The 16,130-nt window shown below is 45.6% G+C and overlaps 1 protein-coding gene across 1 annotated transcript; it reads right to left on the reverse strand.

The window, feature by feature from the left end:
- Positions 1 to 303: 303 nt before the first annotated feature.
- On the reverse strand, positions 304 to 13,498 carry STMP1 (short transmembrane mitochondrial protein 1). Its single transcript, XM_014607166.3, has 3 exons — positions 13,389 to 13,498; positions 6,058 to 6,111; positions 304 to 711 (listed from the first exon to the last, which is right to left on the reverse strand). The coding sequence occupies exons 1-3, from the start codon at positions 13,401 to 13,403 to the stop codon at positions 631 to 633; spliced, it is 150 nt and encodes a 49-aa protein (XP_014462652.1). The 5' UTR covers positions 13,404 to 13,498; the 3' UTR covers positions 304 to 630.
- Positions 13,499 to 16,130: the final 2,632 nt, after the last annotated feature.

The raw sequence follows: 16,130 nt of genomic DNA on the forward strand, positions 1-16,130 counted from the left end.
ACCAGCCTTGTCCATCCCTTATGCAATCATATTGTCATTGTATGAAAATGGTAGCAACTATGCAAGTACAAAGCCATGGCAAAAGAAAAATCTCAGAGATAGAAAACAAAAGAAGGCACTAAACAGACAAGTAATTTTGCAGGACTTCAGATAATGCTCACTGTTTAACAGCTTCTAGTACTGTAAAGGTTTATATGGTAAAGAACTCTCACTCAGAATAAATTAAAAGGATTCTTTAAAAGCTAATTTGACAAGTTTCTTTTAAATTCTTAAAATATTGAAGAAAGAAATTAAAATTCTAGGTAGGGGTAGTTGTAGAATTTTTACTGATCTCCAGTTTAACAGATTAAAAAACTGAATATAAAATATTAGGAAACTACAACAGAAAAAAAAAAAATACAAACTATGTTTTCCAGTCACTCATCAGCTGAGAATCAAAATTCCTGAAACACATGATGGTAGGTCCCAGAGCAAATTTTCTGCACATACAGATCCAGGATATCCAGCTTCTGAGAAAGCAAAAGTGGAGGAAACCCCCAAAAAGCTATGTTTCCAACTAGTATTTGTCATCTGAAGGGGAAATAATGTCCTTAAAGACCGTATGAAGAAGATCCAGGCAACACTGTTGGTTTAGGATTTGTCACTGGGTGGTTTCTTCTTAGCTTCCACATCTTTTTTAATATCTTCAAGTTTCTTTGCAAGGTCAGGGATCTTTAAAAAAAAAAAGTTAGACATATCAGCTATTTATCATGACCAGCTGTGGCTCTGAAAAAGCGCACATTCCAGAAAGCTTAAGAATTATTTAAAGTGTTTCCAGGACTTGCTCCATTGGTACATCATCAATACAGGAATTATACTCAGTCCCATGAAGGAGAGCAGCAAGCAGCACCTTCCATTCATGTTCAACAGTTCAATCCATCAGGTGGTGATGATGGATTTTCAAAAAAGGTCATTTTGGATGGGAGGACAGGTAAGCCAAATACAGTATTGTCATTTTTGTTGGGAATGGCAGGATAGAAAAAGCATTGAAAAAGAAAAACTAAAAAGCTAACTGCCAAAGAATACACTTGTCACGGCGGGGTCCTTCAGGAGGGCCGTGATCTCCTCAAGGCCCTCTCTCCGCGCTAATTCGGCCCAAGGGCACCCTCCATACTCACCCACCACGTCTTTGCTCTTAAGCAAAATGTAATAGGGAGGCTGCCTTGCGTCTCCTCGGGCACGTAAACTCCTGGACCCCTCGTAGGTCTCCCCGTACGATGGGTGCTACTCAAGCATCCTAGCCTTGTGGGCTACACGTGGCTCCTACCACCCCTAATACCACGCCCCAAGCCTCGCTGATGTACCTGACATTGGTGTGTCCTTCTCTATATATAGTCTGCCCCCTCTCTGGGGTCTTCTCTCACAAGGCACTCCCCTCTTCGGGGTTTGCCGTGCCCTCCGTGGGCTTCCTAAAATGCTGCCCCCCTTCTCTGGGGCCTTCTTTAACACTGCCCTTCTTCTTTGGGGCCTCTTCTAAAAGTGTTGTCCCACTCAGGGACCCTTGTCCACTTTGGGACTCTTACCTCGAGCCTCCGGTCTTTCAGGCCCACCGCACTGCTTCCCTTCTTGCAGGATGCTGTGCTGCTATCCCCTTTCCTTGGGGACCACCGCAACACCCTGTCCTTCTCTTGGGGCGCTGTGCTGCTAACCCTTTCTGTCTGGGTCCACCGCAGCACCCTGCCCCTGTCCTGGGTTTTTCCCTGCAGCACTAGCTGATTACCGGGCTCGCTACGCCCGTCCTGGGCTCCTCACATATTGCCCCTCTTGGGCTCCTCACATATTGCCCCTCTCGGGCTCCTTGTGCCCGCCTTGGGCTTCCTAGTAGTGCCACCCTCTCTTTGGGGCTCACTGTGCCCACGCTGGGCTCCCTAATAAAATCGTCCCTCTCTCTGGGACCTGTTGTGCCCACACTGGGCTTCTCCACAATGCGCTCCCCCCTTCCTGGGGCTCGCCACGCCCACGCTCAGGCTTCCTAGCAGTGCCCCCTCCTGGGGCTCGTTGTGTTCACGCTGGGCCTTCTCAAAACGCCCCTCTCTGGGGCTGGGGTCTATGCGCCTTGCACACAACCCAGGGTCTCAGTTCCCCGCCCGCAACCCACTGGTTGCACTCAATTGTGCCTCCACTGGCGCGCAAGCTGCGCCTTCACTGGCGCTAGGGCACCCCGCCCCTATGGGGTCCCTATGAGGCCTCCTCCAACCCCTACAGCCTCACCCAAGCCTCCGGTGTAAAATACACAAACGCAAACTCAAGCCGCCTGGCTATAACTAAACTCAAAGCCCTATGGCTCCAACAACATTGCTCCATATCAGCGGTACTTGCTGCTAGGCTCCTCTCCGCATCCTCACTCCCGGAGCTTCTGCCTCCCTGGCTGCTGGCCGGCCACTGCCAGCCTGGCCTTGACTCTTAGCTTTATAGGAGCCAGGCCCTGCCCCCTACAGGCAGCTGATTCTTATTAGTCACCCTGGCAACCCGCAGCTGTACTCATTATGGCTGCTGGGGCTTTTCCCCAGCAGCTTTCCCCTCTCTAGGAGCGGAGCAGCGAGGTGCGCCGTGACAACACTGCACTAAATACTTAGCCACATTTTTCTTATTAGAAATTCTCTTGGTATTTTGAGAACTTCTGTGTTTTTGTAGAGCAGAAAATCAGTGTTAGACAATAGTAGGCCGGTGGTTCACAACCTTCAAAGCACCCCTCAGAAAATGCTAGATTTTAATTTTCAATTAAAATTTTCAATTAATTTTTTACCCTCAACAACAACAACAATAAATGCAATGATGCTGTTACTAAGAACTCAGAAAGACCCTAAAAGGTCAGAATGATTTTAACTCTATTCGAAATCTGTGGGTTTATCTAAGCTGTGAATCATGTTTGCACACCTAACAGTGCTAACAGTGCATGGCACACCATGGCACCCTTGAAAGGCTCTCAAGGCACCCCAGGTTGCCAAGGAAACCCTGGTTGAGAATCACCATATTAGACTTTCAAGCCTCCAGAGAAAGATCTGTAAAAAAAGAAAATTACTTCTGGTCCATTTTGTGTAGGAGCTGACACTTGCAATATTCAACTTGAAGTTTCAGATTGTAAAAGAAAAGTTTACCTTTAAAAGAAGGTATCTGGGGGAACATTTGTTCACCAGAGCACCCCAAGGGATGACGACTAGGTCGAACGGTCATAAACTACTGCAAGACCGTTTCAGGCTGGACATAAGGAAGAATTTCTTTACTGTCCGAGCCCCCAAGGTCTGGAACACCCTGCCACCGGAGGTGGTTCAAGCGCCTACATTGAACACCTTCAAGAGCAAACTGGATGCTTATCTTGCTGGGATCCTATGACCCCAGTTGACTTCCTGCCCCTTTGGGCAGGGGGCTGGGCTCGATGATCTTCCGAGGTCCCTTCCAGCCCTAATGTCTATGAATCCATGAAGCTTATTTTGAGGGTGGGAATCCCTTTGGTATTAGAAACACCCTATGTTTAAAAAAAAAAAAAAAAAAAAAGTGATCCAGCCAAAAATATCAATACCCAAAAATGTTAAATTTCACCTGCAAAGAGCAAAGTGGGGGTCAAGGCTAGATCCGGTGGCCTTGCCCCCCCCCCACAACTCCATCTGATCACCACCTGCAGGGAGCAGGGTAGGGGGTGGGGAACACAAGATGGCTCTGCTCCCCTGCTCTTGTTCTGGTCCCTTGCTGTTGCCTCCAGGGAGCAGTATGCCCCCCGCTCCATCCCCTGGCCATCATGGTGTTGTGTTGCCACCTGTCCCAATGCTTATTTGCATGCTGATTGGCTGTTTGTATGCCAATCAGAGCGTGAATAAAGTGTTACGGACCAAGAGACAGACAGATTAAGGCTTTTATAATATTAGAATACACACACACACACACACACACACACACATATATATAAAATTGAAAGCCATTTTGCCAATCCTTGATTTTATTGGGACTCTTGAAATATTGGTTGTTTTTCTCATAATCCTCAGCCCTTCAAGATAACCAGGAGAACTGCAAAAAAATCTCAGCACTCATTTCTAATGAGAAAGCTATATTCTAACACATGGAAGAACTTTTTTTTTTTAATATACTACCATGCTTAAAGTGAAGCACTTGCATTAGGGATGGCAAGATTAGGGCCTAAGTATGAATATTTACATAATAAAGTTTTGGGTTTTATGAAATTTACACAGTGGAAAAATCCCTTTGGTCTGTAACAAACCTTGCAAAGAGGATTAGATACACAGACAAATCTATTCTCATGGCCCTTTGGTCTTTTCATAAAATAATGTTTCTGTATAAAGATCTTTTAAAACACAAACCCTTACATACAGTTATGGGGTTTTTTTGAGGGGGGTAGGGGGCGGTGTAGGAAGAAGCGCACCCAAGTTAATTTTCTACACGACTGCATGACTCGGACGCTTATAAATATATTAAATTCCAGGCTCATGATAGCAAACGAGTTACATCACCAGGGGTGAATTTCTTCTTTTTCAAAAGTAAATGTTGCCCTCTTGTGGTGAAACACCATTAGTACTACAGGAAAAACACTGCTTCATGCTTGCATTATACCTGAAGTAGCAATTGTTCCAAACTTTAAGCTTCAAGAAAATAAGATAGTTTTAGTTTAAAAAAAAAGTTAGGAACCACTTTTACATGGCCTCTTTAAAATAAGTCATGGGAGCAGAGGACAAGTCAGGAAAGAAACAACCCCAATGCAGCAAACACTAACAGGCTTTGCTAATATACGAGACAAGAAAATAAAGAGATTAACCAAAGGAATGCACTGTTTGATATAAATAAAAAATTGGGTAAACAATTGGGTAAACGGTATAAACAGATGAAGAAGAAATCAGAATAGTTTTAAACCCCTAATTTTTCACTACTGCTAGTAAGTTTACTTTAAAATTAAAGAGGAGGGGGGAGAAGAGGACGGAGAGAGGGGAGAATCTGAAAAGTATGATTGATATCTTCTTAGTTTTAGAACTACTTAATCTGCAAACCTGTAAGAAGGTGGGTAGATGTATACTTGCAAGTTATTCCACAGGGAAAAAAAAAATGTAAAAAAAACAACCAAAGTTTTATTGAAAATAGAAGCTTTGGATTGACCCCCAAAGCCAAGCAGAAAAGGAAGAGGTCAGGTTTACCTAAAGACGTACAGCTGTCCAGAAAAGTGTTGGAGCTAGGGACATAAGTTACACATAGACTTACACATAAGCTACATATAAGTGATCTGTAAACGGGTTCAAATCTGTAACACAACAGAAGTTCAGTGCACATCAACCGCTTTCAAAGTGGCCAAAACCGGTTTAAGATAGACCTGGATGCATGCAGTATCAGAAGTAACTGATTTAGGTTAAATCAGTTTATTGAACTTCTGTCCCAGATCCCCTTCCATATTCAAATTAAGTCATAGTTCCCCAAGCATCCCATGATGCTTTGCACCTCCCCTGCAAGCCCCTCTTCCCCCCACCCTTGCAAGGTGGGCAGGCTAGCCTTGGCCTAAGCTGTCTGTTCCAGCCAAGCAGGGAGGCATGCTCCAGCACTCCCTGGCTTCCAGCCTTGGCCACTACAGGCATGTGGCTACATTTCTGGAATTGAAAATGAATGGTTGTTCACTTACTTATAGGATTAGTCTATGCAGCACAGATTTAACTGATTCAGCCTCAGGCTTGACTGTCTGTACTTGGCCTGGGAGGGTACAAACTGTTTCACTTTCAACATTAGCACAGGGCATCTAGAAATGTTTATACACAAACAAACAGGACCGTTTGGTGGCTAGCATGGCTTACTCCCAGTTCCTTGACCCGTTATGAGACTTAGGCTTTAAGATAGTTTTATGGCTTTGGGAAAGATATTTCACTTTTCTGTTCCGGTTTTACCTTCCACTGTCTTGTCTATTTAATTATAAGCTCCTTTTGAAGGCAGTGATTTTTGTCTTGATATCTGTGGTTATTACAGAAACACAACAAAGCCTTTATCTCAGCTGAGACCCCTAAGAATTACTGTAACAAAAATAATACTTACATCATAGTTCTGAGCCAGATACATCCCAACGACATTGCCAAGAGCAAAACCAAGCTAAAAAGAGACAGACAAGGAATTTAAACATTTCTCCTTCAGAGTCCCTGGATACTTATCAGCAGAGGTGGCTAAAAGACAGGAAAAAAGACATTCCATGAAAAATTTGAAATCTGTCCCATTTCACAGGTTCCATAACACGGCACGTCTTCAAAGTTTCTCACTATATTTTGTAATGAGTGCCTTGCGTACCTATTAAAATCGTAGTTCTATCTTAACCTGTGGAATATTTCTCATTTTTTATTTGTACACTGCCCAGTATAATGGGATTTTGATCCGCAAATGAAGTTCCCAGACAGCAATACAAACAATAACGATGCTGGTGGAAGAAGGAAGAGGAACCTACCTACTGGAGGTTATGCATATAGTGATATAGTAGCCATAGGAACATTGGTGTTAAGATTGTGAGAAGAGTGCAGACAAACAGCTACCAAACCTGTACCCCTCCAAACACTCTTCCAGGCTTGCCTTTAGTTAACACTGCTTTGCAGAGAACACACAGGTAGGCCATGATACCAAGAGCCAACTACTTAGTCTATGAAGTGTCATTAGGAAAACGAATGTATAGGTCCTGACATGCTGCTGTTTCTGGGTGAGGAAAATCTCAGGTTTCACAGTACCTCTGGGAGGGAAAGATGAGCACCAGAAATATACAATCAGATTTTTTCAATAATACTAAGCATCCGGCAGCCCCAATTAAAACAGACCTTTATTCTCCATCATTAAATTCTATTTTACTCTTCTTCAGTGCACAAAATCACAATAAGATGTTTCTAGCCATCAATACTACAAGTCTAGCCTACTCCCTTAACAAAAAAACCAAAACGAACAATCAACAGCTATGATATTGCAATGAAATTTAACTGGAAATTATATTTAATACACAAGAGGTGCATCTGCACATTGCCCGATAGCATCATGGTGATGGCTATGCTGCAGGTGTGCTATGGCGATGTAGCAATCATGCAGGTCTACACGTGATCACCAGCTACATTGCCATAGCAACGCACTCCCCCAGTATAGCATGCTGCTACACCAATGTAGCGGCAAAATCTGTGCGCTGCACATATGGTCTAATAACCTCCCGTATTCTGCTGTGCTTTAGTACTTCCAAAGGAAGTACTAAAGCATGGTGATGTGTAGACGTGCCCAAGGTAGAATAAAATATAGCTCACTCTTCCAGAAGCGTAAACCATACACTAGTAAAAAGCATGTTCTTGTTAGTAAGCTATTGTCACTAATGAAAACTACTTGTTTATTAATACTCTCATATGTTGACATTATGATTAACTAAATGTATTAATTTGAAGTATGGTAGTCATTTTATTTATCATTTTTAGAACTCAGGGTTTGGGGGGTTTCTCCTAGATCAAGAGAGAGAAGGAGAAAAAAAACCTATAGTGTGTTTTTAATGTGGTTTCTGGAAGAGTTCTAGATTATGCTGGTAGTGTAAACTGGAAAGAAAATGAAACTCAGTGAAGATTTTTGTATGGGATATTAATGTATGCTGTACAGAGATAAACTGGATTTAAGATTCCTTTCAAAATTGAAAGGAAATTTAGAAAAGGAACTTTCCTTTTGGCAGTGTCCATGAACTTACCAGAAGGCAAACAGACTCTCATTTGAGAACTCTCTCTTGCACTCTCTCCCTGTGGTGCGAAGAGCATTTTACGTTACTAGTCGATGTAAGAATCTTTCAGATTATCCTACCCCAAATCATTTTATTAAGAGGATCCTCTCATTTTCTTCACCTAGAAAGGGTTAAAAACACCTTCAATCCTGATTTGTTTGCACCTTACTTGGATTCCAAAGATGGGACTGCCAAGAAATGGCTGACTATATTATAGGCTTCATTTTGCACTGCAGAGATCTTAATATCTCTGTGAAACCCATAAGCATGAACAAAACATGTCATTATCTTAAGTCATAGCTCAATATTACATGCAAAGGCAGTTTTGTCTTATCTAGACTTTTCAACAGCTGAAAAAAATGGGCAATACAAATTTGCATGTTAATTAAAGAAAATAGGGACTAAGTAAAGTCTGAGGGACTTCAACTGTAACCAGTATTTTAAGACACATTTAAAATATAAACAATAGACACTTCCTTAATTCTGAAAGACAACAAAAAACAGTGTAAAAAATTGTGAGATTATCCCTTTATCTCTCTGCTCCAGTCTTAAGGGGGCAGGGAGGGGCAAGGAAAGGAGAGAGACAGATGCTCTTTCTACCCACAATAAGGAGGAAGGAACCCAGAATTAATGTGCCCTTCCTTTCTCCTCACCCTCCGCCCCTTCATCATATTTCAGACACTAATCAGAAAGTTAATTAAAAAGTAATTATTATCAAGCATTTGTAATACAAGAGCTTCAGGCAGCCCCTGAGTTCAGAAACATCAAGACTTTTAAAGCTGCTTAACCTACTGGGGAGGGCTATTACCCGATGTCCTTCCGGAAACAAAGAGATACAAGGGGTCCATTTGGAAGAAATATACATGCTTTCATAATTACTCTGAAATCTTGTTTTGGAGCACAACAAGATAAAAGGCCTTATTTACTTTATAAAAACACAAGAGTGTTTTTTAGCCTAATTTACTTTATAAAAACACAATTCAAGAGTGACTGACGTTAAATAGATTCCAGATTTTGAGTAGCCAACCAATCCCAAAGAAAAATTTAAAAAACCCAGGAGACAAAGGCGCTCTAATTTCATGTATGTCTTTTTTCCACCTTCTATTTACCTGTTTGTCACTGAGAGACTGGTTTTTAATATTCTCAGCCTGGGCTCAAATAAGTCCCAATAATATACTGCCTGCAGAGATAGAGATATACTTACGTATATATGTGGGTGTATATGTGTGTACGTATTAGGGGTGCACCGACAGAGATTTTTGGGGCCAATACTGACAGCCGATTTCTGATACAGCTGTGTACAGCTGGTAAATCTGTTGTGTTTGAAGGGGAGAGGGGAGGGAAGTGGTGTTGGGGGTGCAGATCAATGCTCCCCGCAGCGAGAGAGAGGGCAGGGGCAGGTGATGCCCAGCCAGGGTGGGGTGTAGGATAGAGCTGCAGCTCCGGGGGGGCGGGGGTGGGGTGGGATGGCTCCCGCTGCTGCTTGCACCCTGGGAGGGCATGGGAGGAGGGGTGTGCCCCCTGGATCTGCATGGTGTGGAGTAGACATGCTGCAGCTGAGGGCTGGAGCCAGGGCTGTGCTGGGCTCTTCTTGGCGGGGGCTGGGCTCCGGGCAGGGGCTACAGAAGGGGCTGCAGCCACTCCAAATTTTGCCATAGCCTCACTCCCAGCTCTGCTGCCGCCATGCACCTGGCGCAGCCCTGGCTCTTCCCAGCATGTGGGTGGAGGTGGAGCATTGAACCGGGGCTGAGCTGAGCATGCAGCAGCAGTGGCACTGGGAGCAGGACTATGGTGAAATCTGGGGTGGCTGCAGCCCCCTCTGTAGCCCCTGCCCACATCTGAAGCCCACCCACCCTGCCCTGTGCACACCCAGGGACACCCCCCCGGGGTGCAAGCAGCAGTGGGAGATGGCCTCATCCCCCCCGAGGAGCCACAGCTCCATCCCGCACCCTGCCCCACCTTGGCTGGGCAGTGCCTGCTCCTGCCCCCTCCCTTACCAAGGGGGGCACTGATCTTCCCCTGCCCATGACCCTTCCCTCCCCTTCCCACTCCCCTTCCACCACAATAGACTTACCAGCTGCATGAAGATCTGTTCCTCACTGCCTGAGTGCTGCACCGTGACTGAGCGCACACACGAGCATTTATTGGCCAAATTATCGGCCGCATCGGGCTGATTTCCAATACAGCCAATGTTCTTTGTATCAGTACCAACCTGATATCCGACCGATGTATCGGTGCACCTCTAATATATATATATATATATATATATATATATATATATACACACACATCTATTTATACATATGTATGAACAGATACACACACATATGTATATATAATGTACACACACACACACACACACATGCATGTATGTATCCCCCCCTCCCCCCCGCATGCAATGTATTATTTGAACTTATTTGAACCAAAGCTGAGAATATTAAAAACCATACTCTCAGTGACAAACAGATAAATAGAATGAGTATGGAGGGTGGGAAGAAGACCAGGTATTAAAGACATGTACTTAGAATACTGATTAAACCCTGTTGTTGGTTATCTAGTTTTAGACATGCATCAGTTTGGAGATGCATACAAAGCTTGGAAGGAGAAGAAGACAGTCAGAACTCTTTATGTGGCCAGTGAGGCAAGAACATACAGTAATTGATGGTGATAAGGGTAGACGTATATTACGATAAGTACCACGCTTAAGAAACACTAGTTTCAAAAGGTCAGATTATCTGGTTTGTTTAGAACAGAACACAGAGGCAAGAGGAGAGAAAAAAATGATATGGAGCACTGATTTCAAAGCAGTGGTTTGTACATTGAAAATGTGTGCATGTATGGGAGAAAGGGAGTGGGGGTGGGGAAGAGAGCATTTGAAACTATAACAAAGTTTTCAGTTAGAATGGAGTTAAACCACTTTCAGAATCTGCATCAGGTGTTCCTAAGTTTTTTGTTTTATTTTAAATCTGGGGTGCTTGATTTGCACCAGGCTATCCATGGCTTCAAGGGAGAATAACCCAGAGGCTTCAAATATTGAAAAGAACTGCAGACACAAGACATGAAGCAATGCACTGTGTAAGCAAAGAGGTCAGAGGCTTACTGAGGTAAGAATTTGAATGAAAAGGGGAAAAATAGCAAGGAAGCCCCATAACAAAATACCAGGCAGCATGGTAGAGAGAGCCTTAAGACCGTTTTGAAAACTGACAATATTTAGAAGGAATATTAAGATAGACTACTATAGAGTTGGATGGACTTCAATATAGCAAACTAATAAACTGTAGAGGTCATACTTTCTAAACTGGCTTAGCACTATATGGAAGCAGTAGCCTTTATAAGTGTTTGGCCATGTTTCATTACATGCATAAATGGGGGAAACAGTATAAAAAGAGGTAGTGAAAGACAAAAACAAAACAGCAAAGCCCATTTTTTCAAAAGGCCGCTGACCTAAAACATACATTGACCATGCTAAAAAACATTTTGTCCTATGAAAAATTAAGTGGTGTATGTTTTGACCAGGACACTCACTTAACTTCCATCTAATTGCATTTATTTGGAGTGATTTGAAGAAAACGGTAGCTAGGAATAACTGGAACTGTGTATTGGGGGCACACTGCTGGTGATCTAAAGAAACTGTAACAAAATCAGCAAGGCCAGAGCACGTATGTGTGTGTGTCATACGCTATTGAAGACATGGGCATTTTTTACACATGCAAGTGCTGCAGTACGGGGCGTTTTGAAAAACACCTGGCACTGCGTTGCTTGCAGCTGTATAAGCGGTGAAATGCTTATCAGCGCTGAGAAAATGGCAGTGGTGTACTTTTGAACTAAAACACATACAAGGTGTTTTAGTTCAAAAGTGCACTGCCGCCATTTTCTGGGTGCTGACGCACCTTTTGTTGCTTTGCTTATACAACTACACGTGGTGCAGTGCGGCTCACATCAGCTCACATATGGACCCGACTTGATTAATCGAGTCTGCTCCAAAGCAGCAGATCTCCGACATGTCATGGGACAAAAAGGCTTGTGTATAAATGCCTGAACTCGTCTTGGTGCACGGTCACCAGTGGGGTCCCTCTCAAGGCTTTGTCCTAGGGCCTATACTGTTTAACATCTTCATCAAGGATGTGGACACTGGAGTCAGAAACGGACTGGCCAAGTTTGCCAACAACACCAAACTCTGCGGTAAAGCATCCATACCTGAGGACAGGAGGGCGATCCAGGCTGACCTTGACAGGCTCAAGAAATGGGCGGATGAGAACCTGATGGTGTTCAACATCGATAAATATAAGGTACTCCACCTTGGGAGGAAAAACCTGCAGCATGCTTATAGGCTTGGCAGTGCTATGCTGGCTAGCACTACAGATGAAAGGGACTTGGGGTCATGACTGACCACAAGATGAACATGAGCCTTCAATGTGATGCTGTGGCTAGTAAAGCAAGCAAAATGCTGGCTTGCATCCATAGATGCTTCTCAAGCAAATCCCAGGATGTCATTCTCCCGCTGTACTCGGCCTTGGTGAGACCGCAGCTGGAGTACTGCATCCAGTTTTGGGCTCCACAATTCACAAAGGATGTGGAGAAGCTTGAGAGAGTGCAGAGGAGAGCCATGTGCATGATCAGAGGTCAGGAAAACAGACCTTATGATGAGAGACTGAGAGCTATGGGACTCTTCAGCCTGGAAAAGCACAGGCTCAGGGGCGATCTAGTGGCCACCTACAAGTTCATCAGGGGTGCTCATCAGGATCTGGGGGAACATCTGTTCACCAGAGTGCCCCCAAGGGATGACAAGATCAAATGGTCACAAACTCCTCTGCGACCATTTCAGGCTGGACATAAGGAAAAACTTCTTTACTGTCCGAGTCCCCGAGGTTTGGAATAGACCGCCGCCGGAGGCAGTTCAAGCACCCACTTTGAACACCTTCAAGACACACTTGGATGCTTATCTTACTGGGATCCTATGATCCCTGCTGACTTCCTGCCCCTGGGGCAGGGGTCTGGACTTGATGATCCTCCGAGGTCCCTTCCAGCCAGAGTGTCTATGAACTGATACGATGTAAAAATATAGTTTCTCTTGAGTGCAAACATTTGTAGCTGTTAACCCTATTGACAGGTCCACTGCTGACACATTACAGCTACACATGTAGTTGTGGAACTAAAACTTCCCCATTTTTAAATGACATGGGGGCCGGGGGGAGGGTGTGGAGTGAGGAGGGAGGTAACAAACCAAGTGACTGTTTACAGGAACCAGGATTCAGCTGCTGGCAGTGGGGACAGTGGCAATGGCCAGGCTGCCGAGTCCCGAAGCAATTCCTCCCACAAGGGCTATCTTTAGAGGATGGAAAAATGTAAGATGACACTGGAGTGAGTCAGAGCAAACTGCATCTAGCCGTCCTGCCTCTGAAAGATCCTGCAGACACAGCCCTGGGCAGCGCTTCTCCTCGGGCCCCGGGGCTGCTGGAGCACCAGGACACACCTCCCCAGCGGCCTTTCCCGGAGCAAGCCACGAGACGCCTCCGCCGCTGGGGAGCCGGGCTGGGAGCAGCAGCAGCTCCTCGAGTGTCCCCGCTGGCCGGGGGTGGGGGCGGGGAGCGGAGCGGCCTTTCCGAGCCTGCGCCAGGAGACATGTGCGGGGCCGGCCGGCACTTACCAGGAACTGAAACATGGCGCCCGCCTCCCCTAGCCCTGCTCCGGCTCCGGCACCTGCTTCTGGGGAAGTATTTCCCCGCCGCAGCAGCGCCTCTTCCGGGTCCACTGCTGACTCACCGGCCCGGGCTGATCCGGCTCTCCTGGCGCCCACCCGCCTGTCTGTGTGTGTGTGTGTGTGGGCGTGTGCCGGCTCCGCCCCGGGGCCGCACCGCCGCGGCGGGGAGGTGGGCCCGCGCTCTCCTGCTGCCTCGCGCCGCCTCTCCTCCGCCCCACGGGGCCGCAGCACAGCACAGCACAGCAGAGCGGAGACTGGCGGGCTTGTGCGCGCGCGCGCGCTTATGGGGTGTGAGTGTGCTTGTGGTAAGTGTGCGCTTGTGTGGGGGTATGTGCCGATGGGGCTCTGTGCTTGTGGTGTAAGTGGGGGTGTGCTTGTGGGTGTGCACTTGCATGGAGGAGTGCACGTGAGGTAGGAGCTGCTAGTGTGGGTGTGTAGTGTGGTGTGAGGTGGGTGTGCGCTAGTGTGGGGGGGTGTTTGTGTGGTGTGGCATGGTGTGGGTGTGTGCTTGTGTGGGTCTGGGCACTTGTGTGTGTGGTTATGTGCTGATGGTGTGCTTGTGGGGTGTATATGCACTAGTGAGGTGTGGGTGCTTGTGCTGGGGGCTGTGCACTTGTGAGGCATGATGGAGTGTGCTTGGGGATGTGCTTGCAGTTGTGTGTGTGCTTGTGAGGTGGGGGGGTGCGCGCTTGTGAGGTGGGGGGTATGTGGGTGCTTGAGCTGTATGTGCACATGTGCTTGTGGTACGCTAGCCAGGATCTGTAGGTGTACAAAGGACTGAGTGTACTTTACCTAGGGGAAGGCTCGCTGGCATGAGTCTCCTTGCTGGGGATGCTGTGAGCACGGGAGGTGCCCTGTGTGCTGTGCTAAATAGTATTAGCAGTTCAAGGCAAGTGAAGTCAGGAAAAGGAAGTCCCAGGTGGATGTCTGGCTTTTGCCTTAGCAGTCCCTTTGGTTGCTGGCTTAACCGATCACTGGAGGAGATAGGCTAAACAGCTAGGATAAAGGGGAGAAAGCCATGCAGGAGGGCAAAGAAAATTAAGCAATGCAAAAAAAAAAATAAATCCAGAGCAAAAGCAAGTGGTTAAACCTAGGAGTCTGAGTCCTCAACCAGGCAGCTGTCATGTCATCTGAGTCTCAAGCAGCACATGTGCAAGGGTGTCACATCTACCACATTAATGAACCACGGCAAAGGATCATTTTGTTTTATTTTTCTGCAACACAATTTGCAGCACAGACATAATCAAGAAACAAAGGGTTAAAATTCCTGGCTTCTGCCTGCTAGTGTCACAGCTGGCTTGATTTAGGTGGTGTTACTATATTAACTTCCTTTTAATGGAGAAACTTAGAAGTAGCAAACCTGCCAGCTTTCACTAACATCACTCCTAATGTGGCAAGTATTGTGTAAGCTTTCCCCACACAACTCTGCTAATAATAGACCTTTTCTTTTTATTTTAGTCCTACAGTAGCTCTAACTGTTCCATATCCAGGCTCTCTTAACATTCCTCCAATACACCCTGTATAGGTAATAGTCCAATATAGGGTCAGCCAGGGATATGTTGTATTCAGTTAGACGCATGCTATTCTCTCATATACAATGCTATTCCAATTCTGGCCTCTTCAGTCATGGTCACATTTATTGAAATGAGTGACAAAACAATAAATAACTAAAATGTCCTCAGGGTGTTGGTTGTAGCCGTGTTGGCCTAAGGACATAAGCCGACAAAGTTCTTTGGGTAAATCTGATATCTTTTATTAGATATTTCCTCAAGACCTATATCTTCTACCGATGATCAACAAACAGTGTAGAAGCTGCCTAACTCCTTGTATTTTGTACGTTTCCTTCGATTTATGTGGGTTCTTTATATAAGAATTCACTCTCATGTGATGAGCATATTTAGACACATAATTCATTATATGCGACGTAAATTCACTCTTATGTGATCAGCATAGATGTCCCCTGCCCAAGTAGGTAAGTCTGTATGGGGAGGGGAAAGGGCTGTGGCCCCACTCACCCCTGCCCTGGCTGCAGCCACCCGGGGAACAGCTGATGCCCTGCTGCCTGTACCACGGCAAGGTGCAGCCCAGGAGCAGAGGTGAGTGGGGACAGGCAGAGCATGGTGCAGCCCAGTGGCTGCAGGCAGCTGGGGCTAGCCGCTCCGGGGGCTGCTGCAGTCGGGAATGTGGTGCGTGCCGCTCTGTTCTCTCTGCTGCCTTGTGCAGCCCTGGGAGCGGCACCCCTTCCCTAGTCCCAGCCTCACTCCCTCCCTCACCACCATGGGAACCTATCCCTATTTGTTACATTGTGAAGTGGGTTCACTTTATGCGAATTCTGTTTATGTGCCATTTTCCGGGAGCGCACGTACAGCATAAATCAAGGGAAGCCTGTACTGTAGGGTATGTTGGGGTTTGGGAGTTTAGCAAAAGATGAGCTTTTGTGTGAAATTTCAAGTGTGCGGCTCTTGGTATTGTTGCCAAAAAGACTCCCAGAAACTTAGTCTCTATTTCAAAAATGAATTACCTGAGAATTCACTGAAGTTCAGTGAGAGGAATGTAAAGATTCTTTGTTTCCTTTAAAAATCCCAGCCTTAAATTTTATATCTTAAATCTCTGAAAAGAAAGCTTCAAGCAATGTGAAATGTATTTAACAAAAAAAGTTAATTTGAAGTTTTTCTTTTTTTTTTATTT

Source organism: Alligator mississippiensis, chromosome 4 (assembly GCF_030867095.1).
Source record: "Alligator mississippiensis isolate rAllMis1 chromosome 4, rAllMis1, whole genome shotgun sequence".
In the NCBI taxonomy this organism is placed as follows: domain Eukaryota; kingdom Metazoa; phylum Chordata; order Crocodylia; family Alligatoridae; genus Alligator; species Alligator mississippiensis.

What these genes read in the sequence shown, in the direction of transcription:
- STMP1 (XM_014607166.3), bottom strand. An exon ending in ATCTGGCTCAGAACTATGAT is followed by an intron (nt 712 to 6,057) that starts GTAAGTATTATT and finishes TTTTTTTTAAAG; the next exon opens with ATCCCTGACCTTGCAAAGAA.